Genomic DNA, 23,589 nt, shown 5'->3' on the forward strand with positions numbered 1-23,589 from the left:
GTGTCAGGAATTACCTCTGTTTTGCTCACTGTTATATTGCCAAGACCTTCCCCAGGGCCTGACTCATAGCAAATTTAATAAATATTAATGAATAAATGAAGAAGTTAATGAATGAATCTGATACTGAGAGCATTGAACTGGAAGCGAAGCTCATGACTCTTTCCTGTTGAGACCTGTTATTGTCCATAGATCTTTTTATGAACTTACTCAACATGGAATGTCATGTTAGCTTTTCAGTTCTCATTGATAAAACAGAAAGATGCCTTTGAAGAATTTTCATTCAGAATCTGAGATGAAGGCACTACTTAAAAGGAAACCATTACTGGTTCTCCGACTTAGGCCAGTTAACCTTTGTTTATTGTTTGAGAGTTACAGGAAAAGGCAGAGAAGAACTAAGGCTCCATTGTTATTTCAACATTACTTAGTTTTCATATATTAAAACCAGAATTTTAAAAGTGTTTATTCATTTATTTTTCCTTTTTACTGTGTTAAAGACTGAAGAATATTTATTTTAAAAGACTTGTCTTTTTATCATTTGTAATTAGGTTCATTTAAAATATTCTTTGATTTCCTAAATACAAAAATTTGAATTAGTGAACCATATTATCACCTCTAATATAATTTTATTTTGTCACAGATTTATAAACCTAAATTTATTTTAGCAAGGTTTTTCTTTCTTAAATTGAGCCCTTTTTTTTCCAATTTACTGCCCGAAATAATAAACAAACTAAACTTTTCTGAGGAATAAAAGAAACTTTGGGGATAATAATCAGTGCATTGCAGCCACTGATTATTAGTTAATGTGATTTAATCTTGTAATTTATAGGTTTGAAAAGTTCCTTTTGACCTTATGTTTATCCATTCACTGGGCACATATTTATTGAGCCCTACAATGTTCCAGGTACTCTTCAAATTCTGAGTATATACTAGTGAACAAAACAGACATGATCCCTGCTTTTAAAGAGTACACTATAGCCGGTAATCCCAGCACTTTGGGAGGCCGAGGTGGGCGGATCACTTGAGGTCAGGAGTTCAAGATCAGCCTGGCCAATATGGTGAAACCCCGTCTCTACTAAAAATACAAAAATTAGCCAGGCATGGTGGCGCACGCCTATAATCCCAGCTACTCGGGAGGCTGAGGCAGGAGAATCACTTGAACCCAGAAGGTGGAGGTTGCAGTGAGCCAAGATGGTGCCATTACACTCTAGCCTGGTGACATAGCAAGACTCCGTCTCAAAATAAATAAATAAATAGTACACTATCTAGTGGAGAACAGAAATCCAATAAATAAGCTTACCAATAATTTCAAATTGGATTAGCATTGAAAAGGAAAAGAATAGGGAGCTTTAAAATATTACAAGAGAAACCTTATTTTATTGGGTGGTGAGGGGATGGCTAAGTAGCTGAGACCAGTAGCATGAGGAGGAAGTGTTGGCCAAACAAAGATAGAAAAAAGCACAAGGGCACTCAGGTGCCCAAGAAGATGAAGTGACCCAGGAACTGAAGGGGGTCCGTGGCTGATGGGTAGTGAGAAAGAGTAGAGCAGTGGAGGAGTGTGAGAGTAAGCAGTGGTCAGCTGGGGTCAGTGGCCTAGATTTCACTCTGAATGCAGCGGGAAGCCTGACATGACCCTTGTACCTCCTTCAGGCCGTGGAAAATGTTTTTAAGCTCCTACTTAAAGCTTTTCAAGCATCAGAGAATCCTCTTAACCCAGAGAGGGATATGATGTTGACAGAGTAGGTTTACTCCAAAAGTCGGCTTGAGGTCAAGTCATTTAATCTTCCTACTCTATATGGGATTTGGAACAGAAGGGGAAGAAGCAGAGTCCTCCCATCCATCTGGGAATTCACCCAGCCTGCTTCCTGTAGGGTAATATGATGAATATAATGAAAACATAAATAAATAAAATGTAGAATCACCTTCACATTTTGGTAACTTAGGTGTCAACTTTCCAGAGTTCCCTAATATTTTAGAATTACTTTCTTCAAGCTGTTTCAAGATATTCAAGGAAAATACCAACTAACCTCTTATTGAAAGTAATTCAAAGTTACTTTCAAGCCAAACTTGTATTTTTAACTTTTTAGGTATTGAACTATCTGAAGTTCTGATTATTTGCTTTTAAAAGTATAACCATTTTTTGAGTTTTAAGAAAAATAGATGTATATATTTTATAAACTCTACCTCTATAAAGACCAGATAATATTCTCACCTTAAATATGTAAAAGATTTGTGATCTAGACAAACTACTGTTTCTCTTTTATGTTAAGCCACACTTAAGTAATATACACGTATTTTTTAAGTTTAGTTTTGTCAGAAAATAAATCAGTGACAAGTCACAAGACAGGATTGAACTGTTCAGTTTTTCAAAACAAGTAGTTTGTAAATACTCAGCCCAAATTCCACCAATATATTGCTTATAGCAGGTCAGGTGGAAAGGGAGCAGGTGGATTTTTTTGCCTTATCTAGGGGATTATTTACCCTCCGTGATACCCTCAAAGCAACTTTAATCTGAGGGTATAGTGACTGCTGCAATCTGATCCTTTTATACAAATGGAAGAAAGCTCTTTTGTTAGATTAATTCAGCGATTTTGAGGATACACTTTCTTTTTATTAATTATCAAACTTTTTAAAGCTGTTCTTTCCCAAAGGGGAAACATGAAAGCTTCCACTAAAAATAATTTAAGACATTAATTACTATCATTTATGAATATTTATTATAATTAATATAATATCAGTAATACCCAGGATATGTGCTTATTCTAGAAAACATTTACAAGGGATTTTGATGAAAAAAATGAAACAAGCTGCACACTTAGAAAAGGATCTACGGTACAGTAAACCAAAACTGTACCGATTATGATGTTTTCAAATTAACCTCCTTTTTCTTTTTGGCCTAATCATAATAGTTGTCATTTGGACTGAGCTATTAGAATTTGGAAGGCTGTGAAGGTATGGAATAATCTGAACACAGAACCAGGATTCTTTCTGCCCTTTTAGGTTTGCTCCAGAATTCTAGGGTGGTGTTTTCCTGTGTCATGGATGTGGTGACCTAATTGTCGCTTATCTGAAAGTAGTTTTCTCTTTATGTCATTCTGGGGCAGCAGTAACAGTCAGCAGACTGAGAAGTCCTCAGTCAAAAGCTGGCAGAATGGAAAGGGCTTGGAAATGGTGGAGAACAATGTAAGTGCGGCCAGCAGCCATCAACCATATGCTGTGATGCCACAACAAGCAAAAAGTACCGAATCACTAACATTCCACAAGATGTAGTCTCCAAAGGAGGCTGGCATACCAAGGCTGGGTTTTACATGGCAAACCTTACATTAGCCCAGTGTAAATTTTCAAATGCTTTATTAAAAAAAAAAAGTTTCAATGAAAGCAAACTAGGGAAAATTTGTTCCTCCATTGAAACCAGGTAAGCTTTATTTTTGAAGATTATAATTATGCAGAAAACTATGCAAAAGTCCAAGGTGTATAAACTTACCCTGTTTTTAGCATAACACGTGATTAAATGAAATAGAATATTCTGTGGCAAAAGCAGAGTCCCCAGAATCATGCACACTTCTAGTAAAAGGATGCATGCATTCAATCCTGACCTCAAACGGCAAACTAACTGTTGTGAAATAAATTTAATTTTTCATGTATCTCTCAACTCCAACTTTGATGTGCTAAATGAGAGGAAAGAACAGAGGTACCTGACAACTTGTCTGAGTACACTGAAGACACATATGCTAAGATGTATGGAGTCAGACATTGTGCTTGGCATTTTCACAGATATCTTCTCATTTAATCCTCCCAGCAACCCACAGAGATAGACAATATTCATTTCCACTCTTTTGCCCAAAATGTCGTGGTTTATGTCTGGAGAAGTGGCTTGTCCAGAATGCAAATCCAAATCTAAATTCTGCAATCACAGTTGCACTACATCCCTAAAGCTGTTTCTTATCAAGGTTCTTACTGTGAGACTTGGAAGTAAATTATCTTCAAATGAGAGTTATTTGTTACAAGCTACTATACTAATTTCCTTTAAGAAAAAAAAGCTTACAAATAAATATTCCATTTATTATTTATTTATTTAAAATTATTATGTCTTCCATCTCCATTGGGAGTGATCCAGATGCACCTGCCATACACAACACCATAAGGAATGAGACTCTAATGTCTTCTATCATTATCATTAGAATCAAGTGCCCTGTTTGGCTTAGCCCTCCCTGGTCCCCATAAAGCGTAGCTTCCCTGGCATATCTCTAGAGCTTGTAACGTAGATGGACTTTAGGCTGATACATCTTAAACAGAGACTTGGAGTACAGACAGCTTACAGTACCAAGAGAAGATTGGACTTTGCCAGACACTCTTTTTGAAGTTGCCTTGGTCCCAGGCCAGACAAATACTACAAAGAAGCTACTTTTTCCACTAGAGCTTTCAAAATTTGTGTTGTTCTTTTTGTTGTTTCCTGATTATAGTGAAAGTTTTCAGAACAGAAAATACCATTTGCCATTTTTTTTAATGCCATAGATCTGTAGCAAGGCTCTGGACTGTTTTTAAATTTTGGCACTTTCACAAAGAACAATGACAACAAGAAAGAGAGGGCCAGAATCTGCAAAAGGTTAAAACATCCAATGAGTATTGCCTTTACTCTCAGCTTGAAATTCTTTAGTTTTATACTATATTCTGCTGTACCTCCCAGAAAATAAATGTTGAAAAGCAGAGAGGAACATATCCCATTTTCATTTATTGGTCATGAAAGTACCCTACTGAACATATTAGGAGTTTTAGAAGTAACTTGCATACATGGGGAGTTTACAGCCCCAGAGATCCACTGAGAGAAATATGAATGGCTAGGACATGTGACAAGCCAGGGCTATGATTCAGTCAGTGTTGTAGGCCAGATCTTGGACAATTATCTGCTCAGCTGCAAAATCGTGCCGAGTTGAACTAAGAATATCAAACGTTATTTTAGGCTTCTGCTATCCCATGATATAAAAAGCATTGTGGCTGAGAAAGTTCTGAGCATCCATCCAGAAACATCTTCCATGGAACAATCAGTAAATAATGTGCTTGAAAGATTAAATGTATTTTCTCTACAAAATGTTATTTTAGTATCCTCATGATTTCAGTCTTATTTCTAGTTGTCAGCACTTGGTTGCCAAAAATAAGTTACTGTCCTAAAAATACAGTATATTTGCAAATTAATGCTATAATTTTGTCTTCTTAAAATCTGATATAAATAAAAACTGTACAGATAGATACTATAGATTTTGTTCTTATTATTGAGAGTCATGAAATTTTAAATTGATTTCTCAATATAAGTAAATAAATAGTGATTAGCAAATTTAGCAACCACCACATAGGCCTGAGATGTAATGTCTGTACCACATCAGAAGCCAAGTGCTCATTGAGTTATACAAGAATCCAAATGCTAAGCAGACTGATCTACAGTTGTATATTTAAGGAGATATGTTTAAATAATGCAAATTTCCTGGGCAAGATACAGGAAAGAACAGAAATGAGAGTAGTTACTTTAGCATTTCAATAAGAAATATGCAATAAGAGATTTGAAACATGAAAAACAGCCAAGAGCCAGTGGTACAAATGAAACTACATGGAATAAAGTCTTGATGAATCTGCAGCCAACTCTGCAGAAATTTTTAGCTAATTGTATCTCTAGTAAGCTTTCAGGAGGAAAACAAAACATAAGAACACAAGTTTATAATATTAGAGCCTTTCTTAAAACGGTATACTTTCAGTGTCCTGCAAGTCAGAACCTGGTTTAAAATGATGCCCCTAGGTACTACATTAGCCTTAGCATCCTAAGAAAGAGCTATGCTGACTGCTTATTTCTTATTAAGGCAGGAAAGAGGAATAATGCATTGTAGATTTTTCTTAACAGGATTGAAATTAAAAATGACTTTCTGGTTAAAGTTATTAACTAGAATTAAATTAACCAAAACACTAACTACTTGTGCATCCTAGATAATTAAGGCTATGTATTAAACAGGACTATTTTCTTCATAATCTTACAGGCATTAAATCCTAATAACTTTCTTCTTTTTTAACTTATAAATATATTGATATAAGCATGAGTAAGTAGAGTTAACCTTCATGAAATAATTTCCTCCAAAGAATGCATTTGTTTTGTAATGCTTTGTTTCTATTCCAATGTTTCCTTGGTTATTCTGACTTGTTTGAGAAGAATGTATAAGATGATTTTTATTTTGCCACAGGGCTGTCAATGCTTTTGGTTCACTTAGATCAATGGCAAACTTGCTTAAGGGATAGGTAGAATTCAGCAGTTACTGAGGCATGAAACATTCACTGTCTCCCATCCTCCATCAGCTTGATCTTGCTAATTTCCCTTCATCCTGCTGTGCTGCTTCTGTGGCCCTTCCTGTCCTTGTGTAGGTGTTTGTCTCGTCTGTCTGATCTTGTGTCTGTGTTGTCCAGTTCTCCCTGCAGTTTCTTCCTATGTGTCTGTTTGTAGATGAAGGGGCTGAGGATCAAGTGGGTCCTCTACACAGGTTCCCCAGCCATGAACCTGCCATCAGCGGGGAGAGGCGTAGACTCCTAGCCCCCTCCATCTCAGTGTCTGTGCCTGATGATGACCCTTGCAATTCCGATGAGGAGTACTATGAGCATCCTTTGTTCAGCTCAGAATGGACCACCTCTAGTGTGCTCCCCAGTGTCACAGCGCAGAGTGCAGAGGCCCACTTAGGCCAGGAGAAAGGTGAACCAAGCATGGTCCCCTTTTGCTCCTCCTCCCTGGCCTGCAGCTTTGACCACCTGCATCATGTTAAGCGTGCCTTAATACAGGGTGGGAGGGGCAGGAACCTGTTTTCTCTGCATGAAAGTGAAGTTCCTATATAAGTTGAATCTATCCAAATGCCTTAACAATTTATATAAAAGAAGCCTCACTGGAGGCATGTGAGCACTTCCTTTTTCTGTATCATTGCTTCTGAGAAGGAAGAAAAAAAAAGAGAGAGAGAGAGAGAGAAGCAAAAAAATATTCTATTAAAGTATGACTTCTTTCTGCTCCCTGCCAATAATCAGCTGGGGAAGAGCATATTCTTTACCCAAACCAAACAAGGTGACTCTGAATATAATTTTTTTCCTCCTTAGACACATAATATTATTATTAAATAGCATCTTTAAATAGCATTAGCTTTCTTTTTAGTGCTATATTAATATGATAGATCTTTAAAAGAGAAAGAATGAAGAATCTGTTTAGAGCAGAATAAATGTTATGGAAACAATTTATTTCCCCATATCATGTAATCATCTACAGAAACTACAGAGGCTTCCCCAGGTGACTAAATCTTGGCCCACATCAGTAGAGCTGGACTAAAATGAAAGAAATGATTCAAAGCCTTTGTCATTCTAGCCTTATAAAGCTGGGAGACTCAAGTGTATAATTGGTTATCGTGAGGATAAAATAAGTAGGTGATGAGCTGCAATATGTCTCATTCTAACTAGGTAGTTTTGGTAAAAAAAAAAAAAGATACAGCTAAATATATTTTTGCTTAGGCGAAGAGTTTATTTCCAAAAGGGACAATATTTAATATGAAAGCAGATAGTTCTAAAGCAATAAGGAATAAGCTTACAGCTCACCAACTACAGTCATCATAATAAGCGTCTTCAAGGACCCTTTTGAAAACAGAACACCAATAACTCAGGCTCTCTGATAAAGAAATATAACCCCTATTAAGTGAAACGAAGTTCTTCTAAACTAAATTTCTAAAATATGTGAGTTTTTAAATTAGGAACAATTGTAGTGGAAATAAATATGATTTATACTAAATGAGAAAATGAAAAGCTAAAAAGCTACATGGATTTGAAAACATGTAAATTAACTTGATTAGACTTTATCCAAAAAGGTAACATTATAATGCAGTTATATTAAAATTCTTTTAACTGTAATCAAAATCTATGGCATTGTAAAAATTTTCTTAAAATAACAAGTTAGAATTTAAATTTTTAAAATGCTACTTAAAATGCCATAATTAAATTACAAAACTAAAAATGAGTGCTAAATGTGAAGAGATAGATAATGTAGATTTTTTTCTCTCTCTCTTTCTCTCTGAGGATATTAATATTTCTAAAAAAAATAAAAGAAATTCCTTTTCCTTGTATCTGTAGTCTTTCCCTCAGGGCCGTTTAAACAATGCACAACTATTTCATAAGAATTTTGTAAGAATCTTCCATTTACAAAACTATAAAACAGTTCATATATTTCTCTCCAATTCCTTAAGTAACAAAATGGGATTTACTTATTTTTACTGACATTTTAGTGTAAATGAGAAACAAATTAGTGCAATAACTCATGAACTTTAAAAGTTTATCTTTACATCTTAAATGTTAACTTTTTTATGTGATATACATGGTTTGGGGGGTGGTTATTTTGGCCATTTGATTGCCACTCAGTTATCTTTCCTTGGTGATTTTGTTTTGAATTACAGAAATAAGACTTGATTACTAATGTGCATATTTTTTCTTTAGTGTCAAAGAGAATTATACATGAACTACATTACTGATATTTCAGGGAGTTAAACAATATGATAATAGTCGTGTCCCAGAGGTAGACTTTTGTAAACAGATTTAAATTTAACCTTGACCTTGTTTTTAACATATTTTATTTTACTTAATTTTTGAAAATGTTCATTTTCTCCAACATCATACAATGCAATGAAGCTAACATAACTTGACTTAGGTAGTCCCTTACCTTGGAAATGCTAAATAAATTATATTTTAAGTAAATTTGGTGGACTTTTTGATAAAGCTGTTAAGGTAGTTGGTTGGATATTCTTTTGAGGCAAGGCTTTTTTTATTCCCAAAGATTTCTTTAGCAAAATTTGCACATTTTAAATAAAGCAGCTGGGAATTCTTATGTAGGGGCTTCCTGCATTGGCGAAAACAGCACATGTCTAACAAATTTAAAGGCTTTTTTTTTTCAGTACATCAGTACATCCATCTTTTCACAACCATCTGTTATCCGGCAGCACCATCTCTTATTTCCAGCAAGCTTTCTACATGCGTGCAACTTACTGCCGTTTCCAATAAGGGTAATCAATCAATACAACCCTTTCAGCTCTCAAACTTTAAAATAAATTGCCTTTTAATGAGACTTTAAAAGTCATCACTATTAGCAGATTATACATCATAGTTTTCCAACCAGTACATAATGTATGTTGCATTAGAATATTGATTTGTTCACCCCAAAAAAACAGCTGAGGTCTTCATGAGGTCATTCTAATGGAGCTGAAAGTGTTCCTTTAGTAATATTTCTGTCGTTTCATGTATTGTTCTGTGGTCATGATGTCAACATCTTTTTCATCCCTAAGAAGAAGAAACGCTAGAGAGTCGGATGGCTGAGGAAGAGAAACCTGCCGCTCTTCCTGAGAAAGAGTGTGGGGCTGCTAAATCCTCAGACCAACCCAAGGGCCTCAGTAAGGGCCAAATGGAGTCTAGTGCGGAGGCCCAAATAGTTCCCGAAGACAGTGCCCCGGCAGGGGCCCCACATGAGAAAAGTGTAAAAGAGGTCAAGGAGGTGTCTCCAGAAGTAAAAACCCCTTCCTCCGCTGGGGAAGGTGTGTCTTTCTCAGGATTTGCATGTGTTTTGTTGCAAATGATCTCTCCAGTGGCTTACCGACCTGATGCCTTTCCAACCCTATTTCGCTATTTCATCGCTGGGTCTTACGATAACAAGTCCACTGTTGTAGGCTTAATGTGCAGAGAGTGTGGCTTGCGCAAGTGCCGTGTGGCAGCTGGTTTTCCAGTGCTGCAGCTGATTCCTGGTTTTCCTTTGCCATGATACAATACGCTTTGCAGCCAGGCTGATGATGCTATGTGAGCTTCTTTTTTTATTTTTTTTACCCGCCCCCCTCATCTCAAATGTTTGCCAGTCACATTGCTAATACATGTGTATTTTTGTTTTTATTTTGGGGACAGCAATTCATATGCTTTTATTTCAAATCGTACAGTTGGATTTTGGCACATAGAGGCTTAAATGGTGGAATCGTTTTTGTTTGCAACCAAAATGTGCTATATTTTTTATGCTTCAATGAATACTGGTTTGATTTTCTTGAGCTCCTGCTGATGCTTCTCATATCATTTTCTCCCCATGGCAGCCAGCCCTTCTGATCATCCCCATATCTCTTGAGTTTTCATTCATCTAACCTTTATTAGAAGTTCATAAAGTATTTTTTTTCTATTGTTACAACAGGACACATAAGTATATAAGGTAATGATGATCCATACACTTGCTCTTTTAGAGATGGTTGAATTTTATTATTTTTCCCCAAATCTTTTCCAGATAACTACATTTAGCTCTAATGACCACAGTAAAATACTTTTGACCTTAAAACACAAGTGGGACAATAAAGCCTTCTGGATTGTTGAATAAATAAAAGTAAAAATGTGTTATCTAATTTCTGTGAAGCACCTTTAAAGCCAATACTGGCCAATGCTTCACCAGTTGGTCATGCTCCAGGGATTGAGGTCATGACCATGGGAATAAAGTTATTTCAATAGTTGACTCTTTTGAAAAGTTTGTTACTCACATGACTTCCCAGTATCAACAGTGTAATTCAGATTTTCTTATATCTACTGTACAGACTAAGTGATGATTAGGAATTTAAATTTTTAAATATGTGATAGAAACTGGCTTGTAAATTCTTAAGTCATATCATATAAAATTGATAGCAAGTATTTACTTATATTTCTGAAATTTACCCTCAGATGAATTCTAAAAATTTATGCCAGTAATCTGTGGATGCCTAAAGAATTGGCCCTGACATTTGTTGATCAAGTTAACTGCAACTATTAACATTATATCATTGTGTATTACTTGGCTCTCTGCCCATAGCCTACCAATTCATTTTTAAATGATAAAACCAATGAAAATGTTCAGTAGAAATCAATTCTTATCTATATTTAGTTCTTACTATATATTCTTGTGTACCCTAACATTAGCTGCTTAGTCAATATTCATTAGCTTATAACTTTTATGTATAGAAGGCACATAAATTTGTTTCTTCTATAATACACATCACATAATGTTTAGGAGAGACCAACAAAAAAAACAAAGGAAAAAAGAGAAAAGAATATCCAGAAATATACTGCTCTTACAATTCCTTTGCACATTAATTTACAACCAAAGTTCATTTTAGTAATAGTACACATATATCTCAGTCCTGACCTTTTCATATTGACTTTTACATGGGTAGCATGCTTGCATGTTCCATAATTTTTGTTTTTATTCTACCATTCATTTATCACTTCAAAATATAATTTTAAGCTTATTTCCTGAATGCACTTGCCTATTATTTGTTTAAAAATCAACCCGATTACTTCAGATTTACTTACAGCCTCGAAGATGGAGTTCCATGATCAACAGGAATTGACTCCCTCTGCAGCTGAGCCTTCAGACAAGAAGGAAAAGGAGTCAGAGAAGCAAAGTAAGCCTGGTGAAGACCTTAAACATGCTGCCTTAGTTTCTCAGCCAGAGACAACTAAAACTTACCCTGATAAAAAGGACATGCAAGGCACAGAAGAAGAAAAAGCACCCCCAGCTTTGTTTGGGCACACTCTTGTTGCCAGCCTGGAAGACATGAAACAGAAGACAGAACCAAGCCTTGTAGTACCTGGCATTGACCTCCCTAAAGAGCCTCCAACTCCAAAAGAACAAAAGGACTGGTTCATCGAAATGCCAACGGAAGCAAAAAAGGATGAGTGGGGTTTAGTTGCTCCAATATCTCCTGGCCCTCTGACTCCCATGAGGGAAAAAGACGTATTTGATGATATCCCAAAATGGGAAGGGAAACAATTTGATTCTCCCATGCCAAGTCCCTTTCAAGGTGGAAGCTTCACTCTTCCTTTAGATGTCATGAAGAATGAAATAGTTACAGAAACATTGCCCTTCATCCCTGCCTTTTTACAGCCAGATGACAAAAAATCTCTGCAACAAACCAGTGGCCCAGCTACTGCCAAAGATAGTTTTAAAATTGAAGAGCCCCATGAGGATAAACCTGACAAAATGGCAGAAGCACCACCCTCAGAGGCAATGACCTTATCCAAAGATGCTCACATTCCAGTTGTAGAAGAACATGTTACGGGGAAAGTTTTAGAGGAAGAAAAGGAGGCCATAAATCAAGAGACTGTGCAGCAAAAAGATAGTTTCACCCCCAGTGGACAGGAACCTATACTTAGTGAAAAGGAACCGGAGCTGAGGCTTGAAGAAAAAACCACCATTTCTGAAAAAGAAGCTGTGCCAAAGGAGAGTAAACCCCGAAAACCTACAGATGAAGAAACAGGCATAATTCAGACCTCCACAGAGCACACTTTCTCAGAACAGAAAGACCAAGAGCCTACCACAGATATGTTGAAACAGGACTCATTCCCTGTAAGTTTGGAGCAAGCAGTTACAGATTCAGCCGTGACCTCTAAAACACTGGAGAAAGCCATGACCGAACCATCTGCATTAATTGAAAAGAGCTCAATTCAGGAACTTTTTGAAATGAGAGTTGATGACAAAGATAAGATTGAAGGAGTTGGAGCTGCAACATCAGCTGACTTTGATATGCCATTTTATGAAGATAAATCAGGAATGTCCAAGTACTTTGAAACATCTGCCTTGAAAGAAGAAGCAACAAAAAGCATTGAGCCAGGCAGTGATTACTATGAACTGAGTGACACTAGAGAAAGTGTCCATGAGTCTATTGATACCATGTCTCCCATGCATAAAAATGGTGACAAGGAGTTTCAAACAGGAAAAGAATCCCAGCCCAGTCCTCCAGCACAAGAAGCAGGATACAGCACTCTCGCACAGAGTTATCCATCAGATTTACCTGAAGAACCCAGTTCTCCTCAAGAAAGAATGTTCACTATTGATCCAAAAGTGTATGGAGAGAAAAGGGACCTCCACAGTAAGAATAAGGACGATTTGACCCTTAGCAGGAGTTTAGGACTTGGTGGTAGGTCTGCAATAGAACAAAGAAGCATGTCAATCAATTTGCCGATGTCTTGCCTAGATTCCATAGCCCTTGGATTTAACTTTGGTCGGGGACATGATCTTTCTCCTCTGGCTTCTGATATTCTAACCAACACTAGTGGAAGTATGGATGAAGGGGATGATTACCTTCCAGCCACCACACCTGCACTGGAGAAAGCCCCTTGCTTCCCTGTTGAAAGCAAAGAGGAAGAACAGATAGAGAAAGTAAAAGCTACTGGAGAAGAAAGTACTCAAGTGGAGACATCATGTGAGTCTCCTTTCCTAGCCAAAGATTTTTACAAAAATGGTAATGTCATGGCACCTGACCTGCCTGAAATGCTAGATCTGGCAGGCACAAGGTCAAGATTGGCTTCTGTGAGTGCAGATGCTGAGGTTGCCAGGAGGAAATCAGTCCCATCAGAGACTGTGGTTGAGGATAGTCGTACTGGCTTGCCCCCGGTAACTGATGAAAACCATGTCATTGTAAAAACAGACAGTCAGCTCGAAGACCTGGGCTACTGTGTGTTCAATAAATACACAGTCCCATTGCCATCACCTGTTCAAGACAGTGAGAATTTATCAGGGGAGAGTGGTTCCTTTTACGAAGGCACTGATGATAAAGTTCGAAGAGATTTGGCCACAGACCTTTCATTGATTGAAGTGAAACTGGCAGCAGCCGGAAGAGTCAAAGATGAGTTCAGTGTTGACAAAGAAGCATCCGCACATATCTCTGGTGACAAATCAGGACTGAGTAAGGAGTTTGACCAAGAGAAGAAAGCTAATGATAGGTTGGATACTGTACTAGAAAAGAGTGAAGAACATGCTGATTCAAAAGAACATGCCAAGAAAACTGAAGAGGCTGGTGATGAAGCAGAAACATTCGGATTAGGAGTAACCTATGAGCAAGCTTTGACCAAAGATTTGTCAATACCAACAGATGCATCCTCCGAGAAAGCAGAGAAAGGTCTTAGTTCAGTGCCAGAGATAACTGAGGTAGAACCATCCAAAAGAGTAGAACAAGGTCTGGATTTTGCTGTCCAGGGTCAACTAGATGTTAAAATTAGTGACTTTGGACAGATGGCTTCAGGGCTAAACATAGACGATAGAAGGGCAACGGAGCTAAAACTTGAGGCTACACAGGACATGACCCCCTCATCCAAAGCACCGCAGGAGGCAGATGCATTTATGGGTGTTGAGTCTGGCCACATGAAAGAAGGCACCAAAGTTAGTGAGACAGAAGTCAAAGAGAAGGTGGCCAAGCCTGACTTGGTGCACCAGGAGGCTGTAGACAAGGAGGAGTCCTATGAATCTAGTGGTGAGCATGAAAGTCTCACCATGGAGTCCTTGAAAGCTGATGAGGGCAAGAAGGAAACATCTCCAGAATCATCTCTAATTCAAGATGAGATTGCCGTCAAATTGTCAGTGGAAATACCTTGCCCACCTGCTGTTTCAGAGGCTGATTTAGCCACAGATGAGAGAGCTGATGTCCAGATGGAATTTATTCAGGGGCCAAAAGAAGAAATCAAAGAGACCCCGGATATATCCATCACGCCTTCTGATGTTGCAGAGCCTTTGCATGAAGCAATCGTATCTGAACCAGCAGAGATTCAGAGTGAGGAAGAAGAGATAGAAGCCCAGGGAGAATATGATAAACTGCTCTTCCGCTCAGACACCCTTCAGATAACTGACCTGGGTGTCTCAGGTGCCAGGGAGGAATTTGTGGAGACTTGCCCAGGTGAACACAAAGGAGTGATTGAGTCTGTTGTGACCATCGAGGATGATTTCATCACTGTAGTGCAAACCACGACTGATGAAGGGGAGTCAGGGTCCCACAGCGTGCGTTTTGCAGCCCTAGAGCAGCCTGAGGTGGAAAGGAGACCATCTCCTCATGATGAAGAAGAGTTTGAAGTAGAAGAGGCAGCTGAAGCCCAGGCAGAACCCAGAGATGGTTCCCCAGAGGCTCCAGCTTCCCCTGAGAGAGAAGAGGTTGCACTTTCTGAATATAAGACAGAAACCTATGACGATTACAAAGATGAGACCACCATTGACGACTCCATCATGGACGCTGACAGCCTCTGGGTGGACACTCAAGGTGTGCATTATTATTATTATTTTTTTTAATTTTCTTCTCACAACTCAAACACAATAACCTTATGGGAATTTTTTTTTCACTTAAACATTTTAAAATACTTTATCTCTTTATTTTGCATTTTGTTAAATATACAAAGGATTTTGTACACTTGTTACTAATGTTTTCACTGTTGTTGTTGTTGTCATGATTTGCTTTGATCCACAGATGATGATAGGAGCATCATGACAGAACAGTTAGAAACTATTCCTAAAGAGGAGAAAGCTGAAAAGGAAGCTCGGAGATCATCTCTTGAGAAACATAGAAAAGAAAAGCCTTTTAAAACCGGGAGAGGCAGAATTTCCACTCCTGAAAGAAAAGTAGCTAAAAAGGAACCTAGCACAGTCTCCAGAGATGAAGTGAGAAGGAAAAAAGGTTCATTTAACAATCACTTCTTTAAAAATGTTTTTGAAGTAATTCATTATTATTTTTTTGCAGAAGAACTGCCTAACAGTGGTAACTAATTATTTATAAAATCTCGTTCGGTTTTGCTCCAAATGTTTATTTTTTCCTGATGGTATGCTTTTTGTGTTTTCTTATTCATAGCAGTTTATAAGAAGGCTGAACTTGCTAAAAAAACAGAAGTTCAGGCCCACTCTCCCTCCAGGAAATTCATTTTAAAACCTGCTATCAAATATACTAGACCAACTCATCTCTCCTGTGTTAAGCGGAAAACCACAGGTGACTGTTCAATTCTGCAATGTGACTGGCAAACATAGACATGTATTTTTTTTTTAAATCTCATTACTGTAGCAGCTTCTTCATTTTGTTTTTCTTCCAAGAATCTCAGCAGTCATGAACAATTTTACTATTAAGTGTCTTGTATCATTATTCTTTATTTCCCCCTCCTTACAGAAAAGGTCATGACCATCTGTTTCTTTGTCATGCTCAGACATAACAGTGCGTGATTGTATCTTGGCATTGTGCTCTAGTGTCACGTTCTGGGGATTCCTATTTTCATTCTGTGTGTTTGGTTAGACGATGGCGATGAATTTAACTGTGGTATGCATTCTCATTATTTTGCTTATTTATCTCTCTCATGCTTAAACCCATAAATATTTGTCCTATTTTCTACATTGATACTGCCAAATCTGTTACTGATGTTGATGAATTTATTGAAAACCACCAAGAATGTGTAGTGATTTAGATACTGAAAATGAAAAGCAAGCCAGAAAGTGAAATTGTGGTTTGCAAAATTACTATTACTTTGCTTTTGCTGAAAAAAAGAAGATAGAAAACAAAATTTTCTGGTAATTGTATCAGATTTTATTCCTCATATCCAAAATTAACAAGATTTTCACTCTACTGAACTACATCTCTTAGCTGACATTTTGTCATGGGGATTTCTTAAATATGTTGGATCCAAACTGCTTGACTTTTCTGTATAATTTAGTATTCAAAAATTTGAAGCTAAAACTCTTCCTTTTAGGAGGAACTTGTTAGAAATAAACTTCGGTTTATTTTTACTTTGCTACCTACTTTTTTTTTTTTTTTTTTCCTGAGACGGAGTCTCACTCTGTTGCCCAGGCTGGAGTGCAGTGGCACGACCTCGGCTCACTGAAACCTCCACCTCCCGGGTTCAAGCAGTTCTTCTGCCTCAGCCTCCCGAGTAGCTGGGATTACAGGTGTGCACCCAGCTAATTTTTTTTTTTTTTAGTACAGACGGGGTTTCACCATCTTGGCCAGGCTGGTTTTGAACTTCTGACCTCGTGATCCACCTGCCTCGGCCTCCCAAAGTGCTGGGATTACAGGCATGAGCCACCGCACCCGGCCTGCTATCTACTTATTACTCTTCCTCAAATACATATTTTTTCCTAAGTTTATAAAACTGGTAAAACAAAGGAATGAAACATGTTGGAAACCATCATAAAAGCCCCTACAAATATCTGTAATGCCAACTTTTTTCTAAATTTCAGGGCAAAGTATTTATTTTATATGTTTAATTATACTAGGATAATCTTACCTTACACTATATTTTATTTTAGCATTTATTAAGTGGCATGCTTGTAGTCTGCAAAATGACAGATTGCTAAATCAGAAAAGAATGTTTTTCTTTCCATTGTACATCATCAATGCCTCTATATAAATCTTTGGATGGTTTTAAAGGTTAAGAGGAACATTAGCCTTTGCGAGAAAGAGAAAATCAAGGTAATTGATGGTTTTATTTTAGCCATTGAAAATTCCAAGTATTTTGTATTTGTGTTCTTCATCTAGAAATCGTATCATGTGTTTTCCTTCAAAAACAAGAATCTAAGGCAGGATTTGAAAATAGAAGGCTTGTATATACGCACACCTTGATAAAGCTTCAGGATGAAGAATATCTCTGAAGCTAGGAGTTAGGAATTAACATGACACACCTCAGTTCATTTTCTCAGGTTTTTAGCTTCATCAAACTTAGAACTTCATTAAACTTAATAGCAAATTAATAGCTTCATTAAACTTTGTAGCAAAATTGCTTGGGCAAGCAGAATCTCTTGATTTAGCATAAAAACTCTATAACCTACCTAAAAGGATGAAAGATGTCATCAGGATTGTGGAATTTTAGGGAAAATGTAAAATGGTTTAGTAAAGTGTTTGCATGTCATTGGTATTCAATTTACCACATTTAAAGTAAATCGTGTTTTTATTCATTCTTTGAAAGAAATTTAAAATCTTTGAACTAATTAAGATTTTCCTTTATTCTGGTCTAATGTTAAGATACTTTAGGAGAAAGCATGTATCAGATGTAGGTGTCATTGGCTTGAAGCAAGCTGTACATGTCACAAGAATTTGAGTTATATTACAGAGATAGAAGTAAGGCATCGCTTTTATTGCTTCCTTAAAAACAGTGAGTCCTAGAATCTGAAAAATCTCACTAGCTAGTCCTACATGGCATAAAGCATATTGTAGACAGTTATTATGTTTGTGTCAGAACTGTACCTGTCATAAAAATACCTTTTTGGAACTTATTCACAGGGCTTATAAGGATACATATTTTTTCTGAGGGTTTCTATTTTATGAATGAAAATTAAGGAGGAATAAACACACAAGCTTGATTATTTTATCTTCTAAGCCCAAATTTCAAACATAGATGGTTTTCCAAACCACAAAGGATTGTTTTAAATCATGAGAGCTAAGCCACCTCAGGTAAGTCATCAACCAAAATGTGCTAGAGATAATGGAGTTTAAAATTGAAACCAGAAGCATAAAACAGCAGCAAGAGAAACAACAGTAACAGATGTGGTAATAATTTCATACAGGAAGTGCATGTGTAGAACATGTTCTGTATTTACTGAACGTAAATTTTCTCTCGTGTTTTCCGTTCTTGACAAACTATTTTTGTTCCCTTCTCATGTGGCATTTTCATATCAAACAAGTATGTCATTCATATTGTGAAATGAAGGGATACAAAGGGAAAGGGGTTGGCTGATCATGACAGTTTGAAATGTAAAATACCGAAATATCTATGGGTATGCCAGTGGCTTCCAGAGCAAGAAGAGGGTTTGGAACTCTCTATGAACCCTCTTCTGTATATCATGTGAACCCCAGAAACCAATCAATGTTCTTTTCCTCAAATTTTGCAACATTCACATTGCTGTTCTGTAACTTCTGTTCTAAAGGATCTATCCTTACGTACTAGTGACTCAAAGATACATTGGTAATCAATAGAAAAATTATGTGGTGTGCTTACCTGCACTTTGGTAGACAAAGGGTTATATTAATTAGCACACACTGTTGGAGCCACATGCTATGTTATTGTTATTCCGGTTACTTGAGTTATTGAATTTGAGTCTCATAATAAGCAAACTTTTGCTTTGCATTAGTCTGTTGACACAACAGAATATCCTACAGGTATTTAGAACTGCATTTATGAGTTTTTAGCGACTAAGTTTGGGGTTGTTTGTCTTTTATTTTCAACAGCAGCAGGTGGGGAATCAGCTCTGGCTCCCAGTGTATTTAAACAGGCAAAGGACAAAGTCTCTGTGAGTAAAATAAGTTTTTCCTTGTTCTTCATTTGAAGTTCCTTTGGTATTAGCTGTAACATGGGAATAACTTTTGATAATGTTTAGATATTTACTCTTAAAAGTCATTTTAAATAGTTCGCTCACCCAGAAGATTCTCCGTGGCATCCAGGCATGGAAGGATGAATGTCTTCTGGGATGGCATATGATGGTAATTGGTGAGGACACAGCTGGATTGCTTCCTTACTAGTAAGACAAGAACATAGAAAGCAGCACAATGATATGGCAAAAATAAGGAAGTCCAGTTTACTTTTCATAGAATCAAATTAAACCATATAATCAACAGTAACTGTATTTTATAATACACTTTCATTGTTTTTGTTACAAAATAAAAATATGACCAAATGAAGCACTGTACACAAGCAGAAAGAAGTAGAAATCAATTATAATCCCCTTATCATAAAGATAAACACAGCTATCATTTTGATGTAAAATCCTAATTTTTTTCTATACATTTATAGGCTTAACAACAAAAATGAGAACACTGTATATCAATTTTTAAATTAAACAGTAACTGTACTTCCATGTCGTTGAACATTTTGTAAGCTTTAATGACTACATGATACTGCATTTTATTTCTTTGCGATGATATACTTAATCAATTTCCTATTATTTGATTTTTAGAATTCTTTGTTGGTATTTTAACAATATTACTGTAGAGAACTTTTTGGCTAAGTTCAGTTTGTATGCTATTTCCTTCAGATAATTTTCTACTAGTGAAATTATTGTTTCAAGAAAAATGTTTATATTTAAAGTTTTTGCTGCATATTGTCAAATTGCCCTCTGGAAAGGTTCTACACACTTATACATTCTGTATAAGGAGAGTGTTCATATTTATTATTATTACTACATATTTTATATTGTTGTATATTTGCCAAATTATGGAGATGGCATATATTATTATTTTAAAAATTTATTTTGGTTGTATTAGTGGTGTTTAACTTCTTCATATGTTTATAAATCTTTTCTATTTTTTCTGTGAATTTTATTTTTATATTATTAACTATATTTTAATGACCAAAGCCACCATGAAGTATTTTCACTCCTTTATGATTCAAAGAAAAAAATTAAAAGGCTACTAATGAAATCCTAAAATTATAACAAATAATTTGAATGATATTAATTAGTAGCTTATAACAACATTCTGAGACTGAGCAAACACATATAATATGTAAATCACAATTCTTAGTTTACCCTTCTAAAAAACCAATAAGATTTTAGACTTCCACTTTCATTTATTATGAAAAGTAGTGATTCATTTCCTATGACAGGCAAATCTTTGATCTTGAACCTGAGGGGTTTTACGTTGATAAAAGATGATACTTGATTTTTATACAAATGTTTCAGATATATTCCTGAACATATGGCAAGCAACAGAATTCATTTATTGCTTTGGTAAATATTAGGCTTTATTATAAACACATTGTGATTTCAAGATTTGTATCTCTTTACCTTCTGTTTCCGAATTAATGATGTATGGTGGTTAGCCGTAGGGCTATGAAACAAATCATGTTCAAATCTTGAACATCTATTAGTTATATGATCCTTTTCTTCCTATTTCTTAATTTTCTAAAAATAAAGGGGAAGACAAAATTCCTATATCATGAGTTAGTTATAAAATTAAATGTAATAATGTTATAAAACAGTATGCAGTATAATGTTTAGAACATAGAATTCATTTAATAAATGGTAATAGTTGTTAGTTATTATTATTTTAATTAACTGAATGGTGGAAGTTTTCAGGAGCAGATATAGAAAATAAGTCTGACCTTTCCTCCTTTAGGTTGACATTATTTGGAACATTTTTAGGAAATTTTTAAGCCCCTTGGTCTTTGAGTAACTCGATAGAATCAGCACTTGGAACAGAACCATAGGCATCGTCTGACACAAAACAACCTTTTTTCCTTGTAAATGCCCATCTTGTCTTTCTGAAGCAAAATTAGCCCTTCATTCTTTCTTTTTTCCTCATTTATTAGTCTTTTTTTCTTTCTAATCCCATATCCTTGTCCTATAAGTTTTCTAAAACCCCGAGGAACTTTTATTTGATTTAGCTCTAATATTCAGTATATCCATCAGAACAGTTCTCTGATTTTTTTTGGTAGTTGTATGCTCTTTTAGATTCACTTTTTTTAACTTAAAATTTTTTTTCTATGGGTACATATTAGGTGTATATATTTATGGGATGCCTGTGATGATTTTTTAAATTGCTCTTTATTAGGAACCAAACCCACCCATAATCCTGCATTTCAGATAAGTTTTTCTGTTGTTTGTTTGTTTAGCATTAATAGTTGTCTTTCTTAACTACAAGCAATCCAATTTATTTTTCTCTTCTATATCACACTTTTGAAATTCACTCTTTTGTGGGTAGGATCAATCAAAAAAGAATGACTTGTGCTGACCCAATTACACTTCCCACTCAAGATACTGGGTCTGTAAAACAAGAAGTGATTTGTACAGTCTGTAAATACTTATGTCTCTGTTGTAGCTACAGAGGTTAAAACTTGAGATAAAAATCTCAGTTTTATCTGTCATTTCTGTAACAGTTAAATCAAATTAATTATTTGAAGATAATAATCTCCTTGGCTTTGTCATACTTATCTATATTTTTAACAATCACCCATGAGACATATGGAACGTCGGCATAGCTTTCTCCAAAAGCCATACATCTTTCCCAATTATACTTGCAGACAGTCTCCCCAGGGGTTATCAACACCTGTAAATTAAGTCGTGATTTTCATTGGCCATCTTTTCAGTCCTGACTTTCCTTTTTAGAATCATAACACATCATGCAGACTCTAGTCTTTGCGTAAAAATGTTATTAGTTCTATGGTATAACTTAATCCACAGTATGTGTTTTACTTATAAAATGAACTAATTGTATATAAACTCTGAAAATTTTCTGTTGAAGTCAATGTAGATTACCTGAAAATAAATATTCTCAATCTTTAAAAATACTTTTTTCATTATTAGGCTTCAAATATACCTAGTTCTAAAGTTCTTGAAACATGATTAAGATATGGATTGTATGTACACCTTAAAGGCTGTGTTTATTAAAGGAATAATTCCAGCAGATAAGATATTGAAAGATATTTCCAAATGTGTTATCATTATAAAACTTATGAATTAATTAGAGACTATATACATAGAATCCAAAAAGAATATTTTATATACATTATCCTTAAATTAGAGAACTATGTATAGAATCATTTTTTAAACAACAAAATTTAAGCACTCAGCATTATTTTTTAAACCAGCAAAAAGAGAGTTTTGCTAGTCACTTGTAACATTCTTTCTATGTTAAGGCTTGTTCTATTTTTAAAGAGAGAGAGAGACTTGCTTTGGTCTCAGGATTTCACAAAGCTAATTCCTTCATATCTAAGCAATATTACTCTTTCTTCTGTCCTTCTATGTATCCACCCACTCATCATTTATTCAGCAATTATCCAGTGGGTCTCTACTGCATACCAAACATAAACAATCACATTTGGAAGTAAAGAAGAGCAAATAATAAATAATAAACATGGATACCTGTTCTAGACCTGGTTAATAGAAAATAAAGTGGTTTAGCATTATTTTTGTGTTTTATTTGTATAACAGATTTTTTATTTTATTTTTAATCAGGGTGTCCATGTGCAGGCTTGTTACAAGGGTATATTACGTGATGCTGAGGTTTGGGCTTATATTGATTCCATCACCCAAATAGTGAACATAGTTCCCAATAGGAAGTTTTTCAATCCTTCCCCTACTGTTGGAGTCACCAGTGTCTATTGTTGCCATCTTTATGTCCGTGTGTACCCAGTGTTTAGCTCCCACTTATAAATGAGAACATGTGATATTTGGTTTTCTTAGACATTTTTCTATGACTATTATTAAGTTAGTTTTGGCTAAAAAGAGCTGTTCAATGAAAATCTCATCTAAGTACACATCTCTATCATTGATTATAACCATTTATCATGTGTTCTTATTAAAAAGACTTTGAGTTTCTTATACGTTTATATTTCTTTTTTATCTTCCTTTTACTTTATAGTTTGGTTTATTTTGTGCTTTTGTTTGTTTTCTTTCATGGCTAGAATTCTACCTTGTCAAAGATTCCTGCTTTACAGGGTAGCACAAAGTCCCCAAGATACAGCTCAGCCTGCCCTAGCACGACTAAAAGGGCTACATTTTCTGACAGTTTATTAATACAGCCCACCTCAGCAGGCTCCACAGACCGTTTGCCATACTCAAAATCAGGGAACAAGGTAAGGCGGCAGGTCAATAAAAGGTGCAGAAAGAAATAGAATTTGGGAGAAGGTTATGTTATAGAACCTAATTCAGGAAATGTATGAAAGCAAAACTTTACATTCTGAAGTGTTTGACACATAAACAATAGGTCCTTTTAAAAACAAATACAAATTTAAAATTTTGATAAACAGTATACCTATTTTTTAAATGTAGAAAATATGTCTTTTTCTCGATATGCTACCTATTATTTATGGTTT

General features: G+C 35.8%; 1 protein-coding gene across 16 annotated transcripts in view; it reads left to right on the forward strand.

The window, feature by feature from the left end:
• Positions 1–23,589, forward strand: part of MAP2 (microtubule associated protein 2) — a 310,603-nt gene that overhangs the window by 257,779 nt on the left and 29,235 nt on the right. For 7 of the 16 annotated variants that reach the window (XM_030803699.1, XM_030803700.1, XM_030803701.1 and 4 more), the window contains 5 exons: positions 9,333–9,578; positions 11,346–15,071; positions 15,276–15,482; positions 15,654–15,788; positions 19,008–19,069. In XM_030803699.1, coding sequence (XP_030659559.1) covers positions 9,333–9,578; positions 11,346–15,071; positions 15,276–15,482; positions 15,654–15,788; positions 19,008–19,069 — 4,376 coding nt within the window. The remainder of the gene's footprint in view (positions 1–9,332; positions 9,579–11,345; positions 15,072–15,275; positions 15,483–15,653; positions 15,789–19,007; positions 19,070–23,589) is intronic. The other 9 variants (XM_030803707.1, XM_012501628.2, XM_030803710.1 and 6 more) reach the window with 5 other exon arrangements.

The sequence above is a fragment of the Nomascus leucogenys genome, chromosome 22a, assembly GCF_006542625.1.
Source record: "Nomascus leucogenys isolate Asia chromosome 22a, Asia_NLE_v1, whole genome shotgun sequence".
In the NCBI taxonomy this organism is placed as follows: domain Eukaryota; kingdom Metazoa; phylum Chordata; class Mammalia; order Primates; family Hylobatidae; genus Nomascus; species Nomascus leucogenys.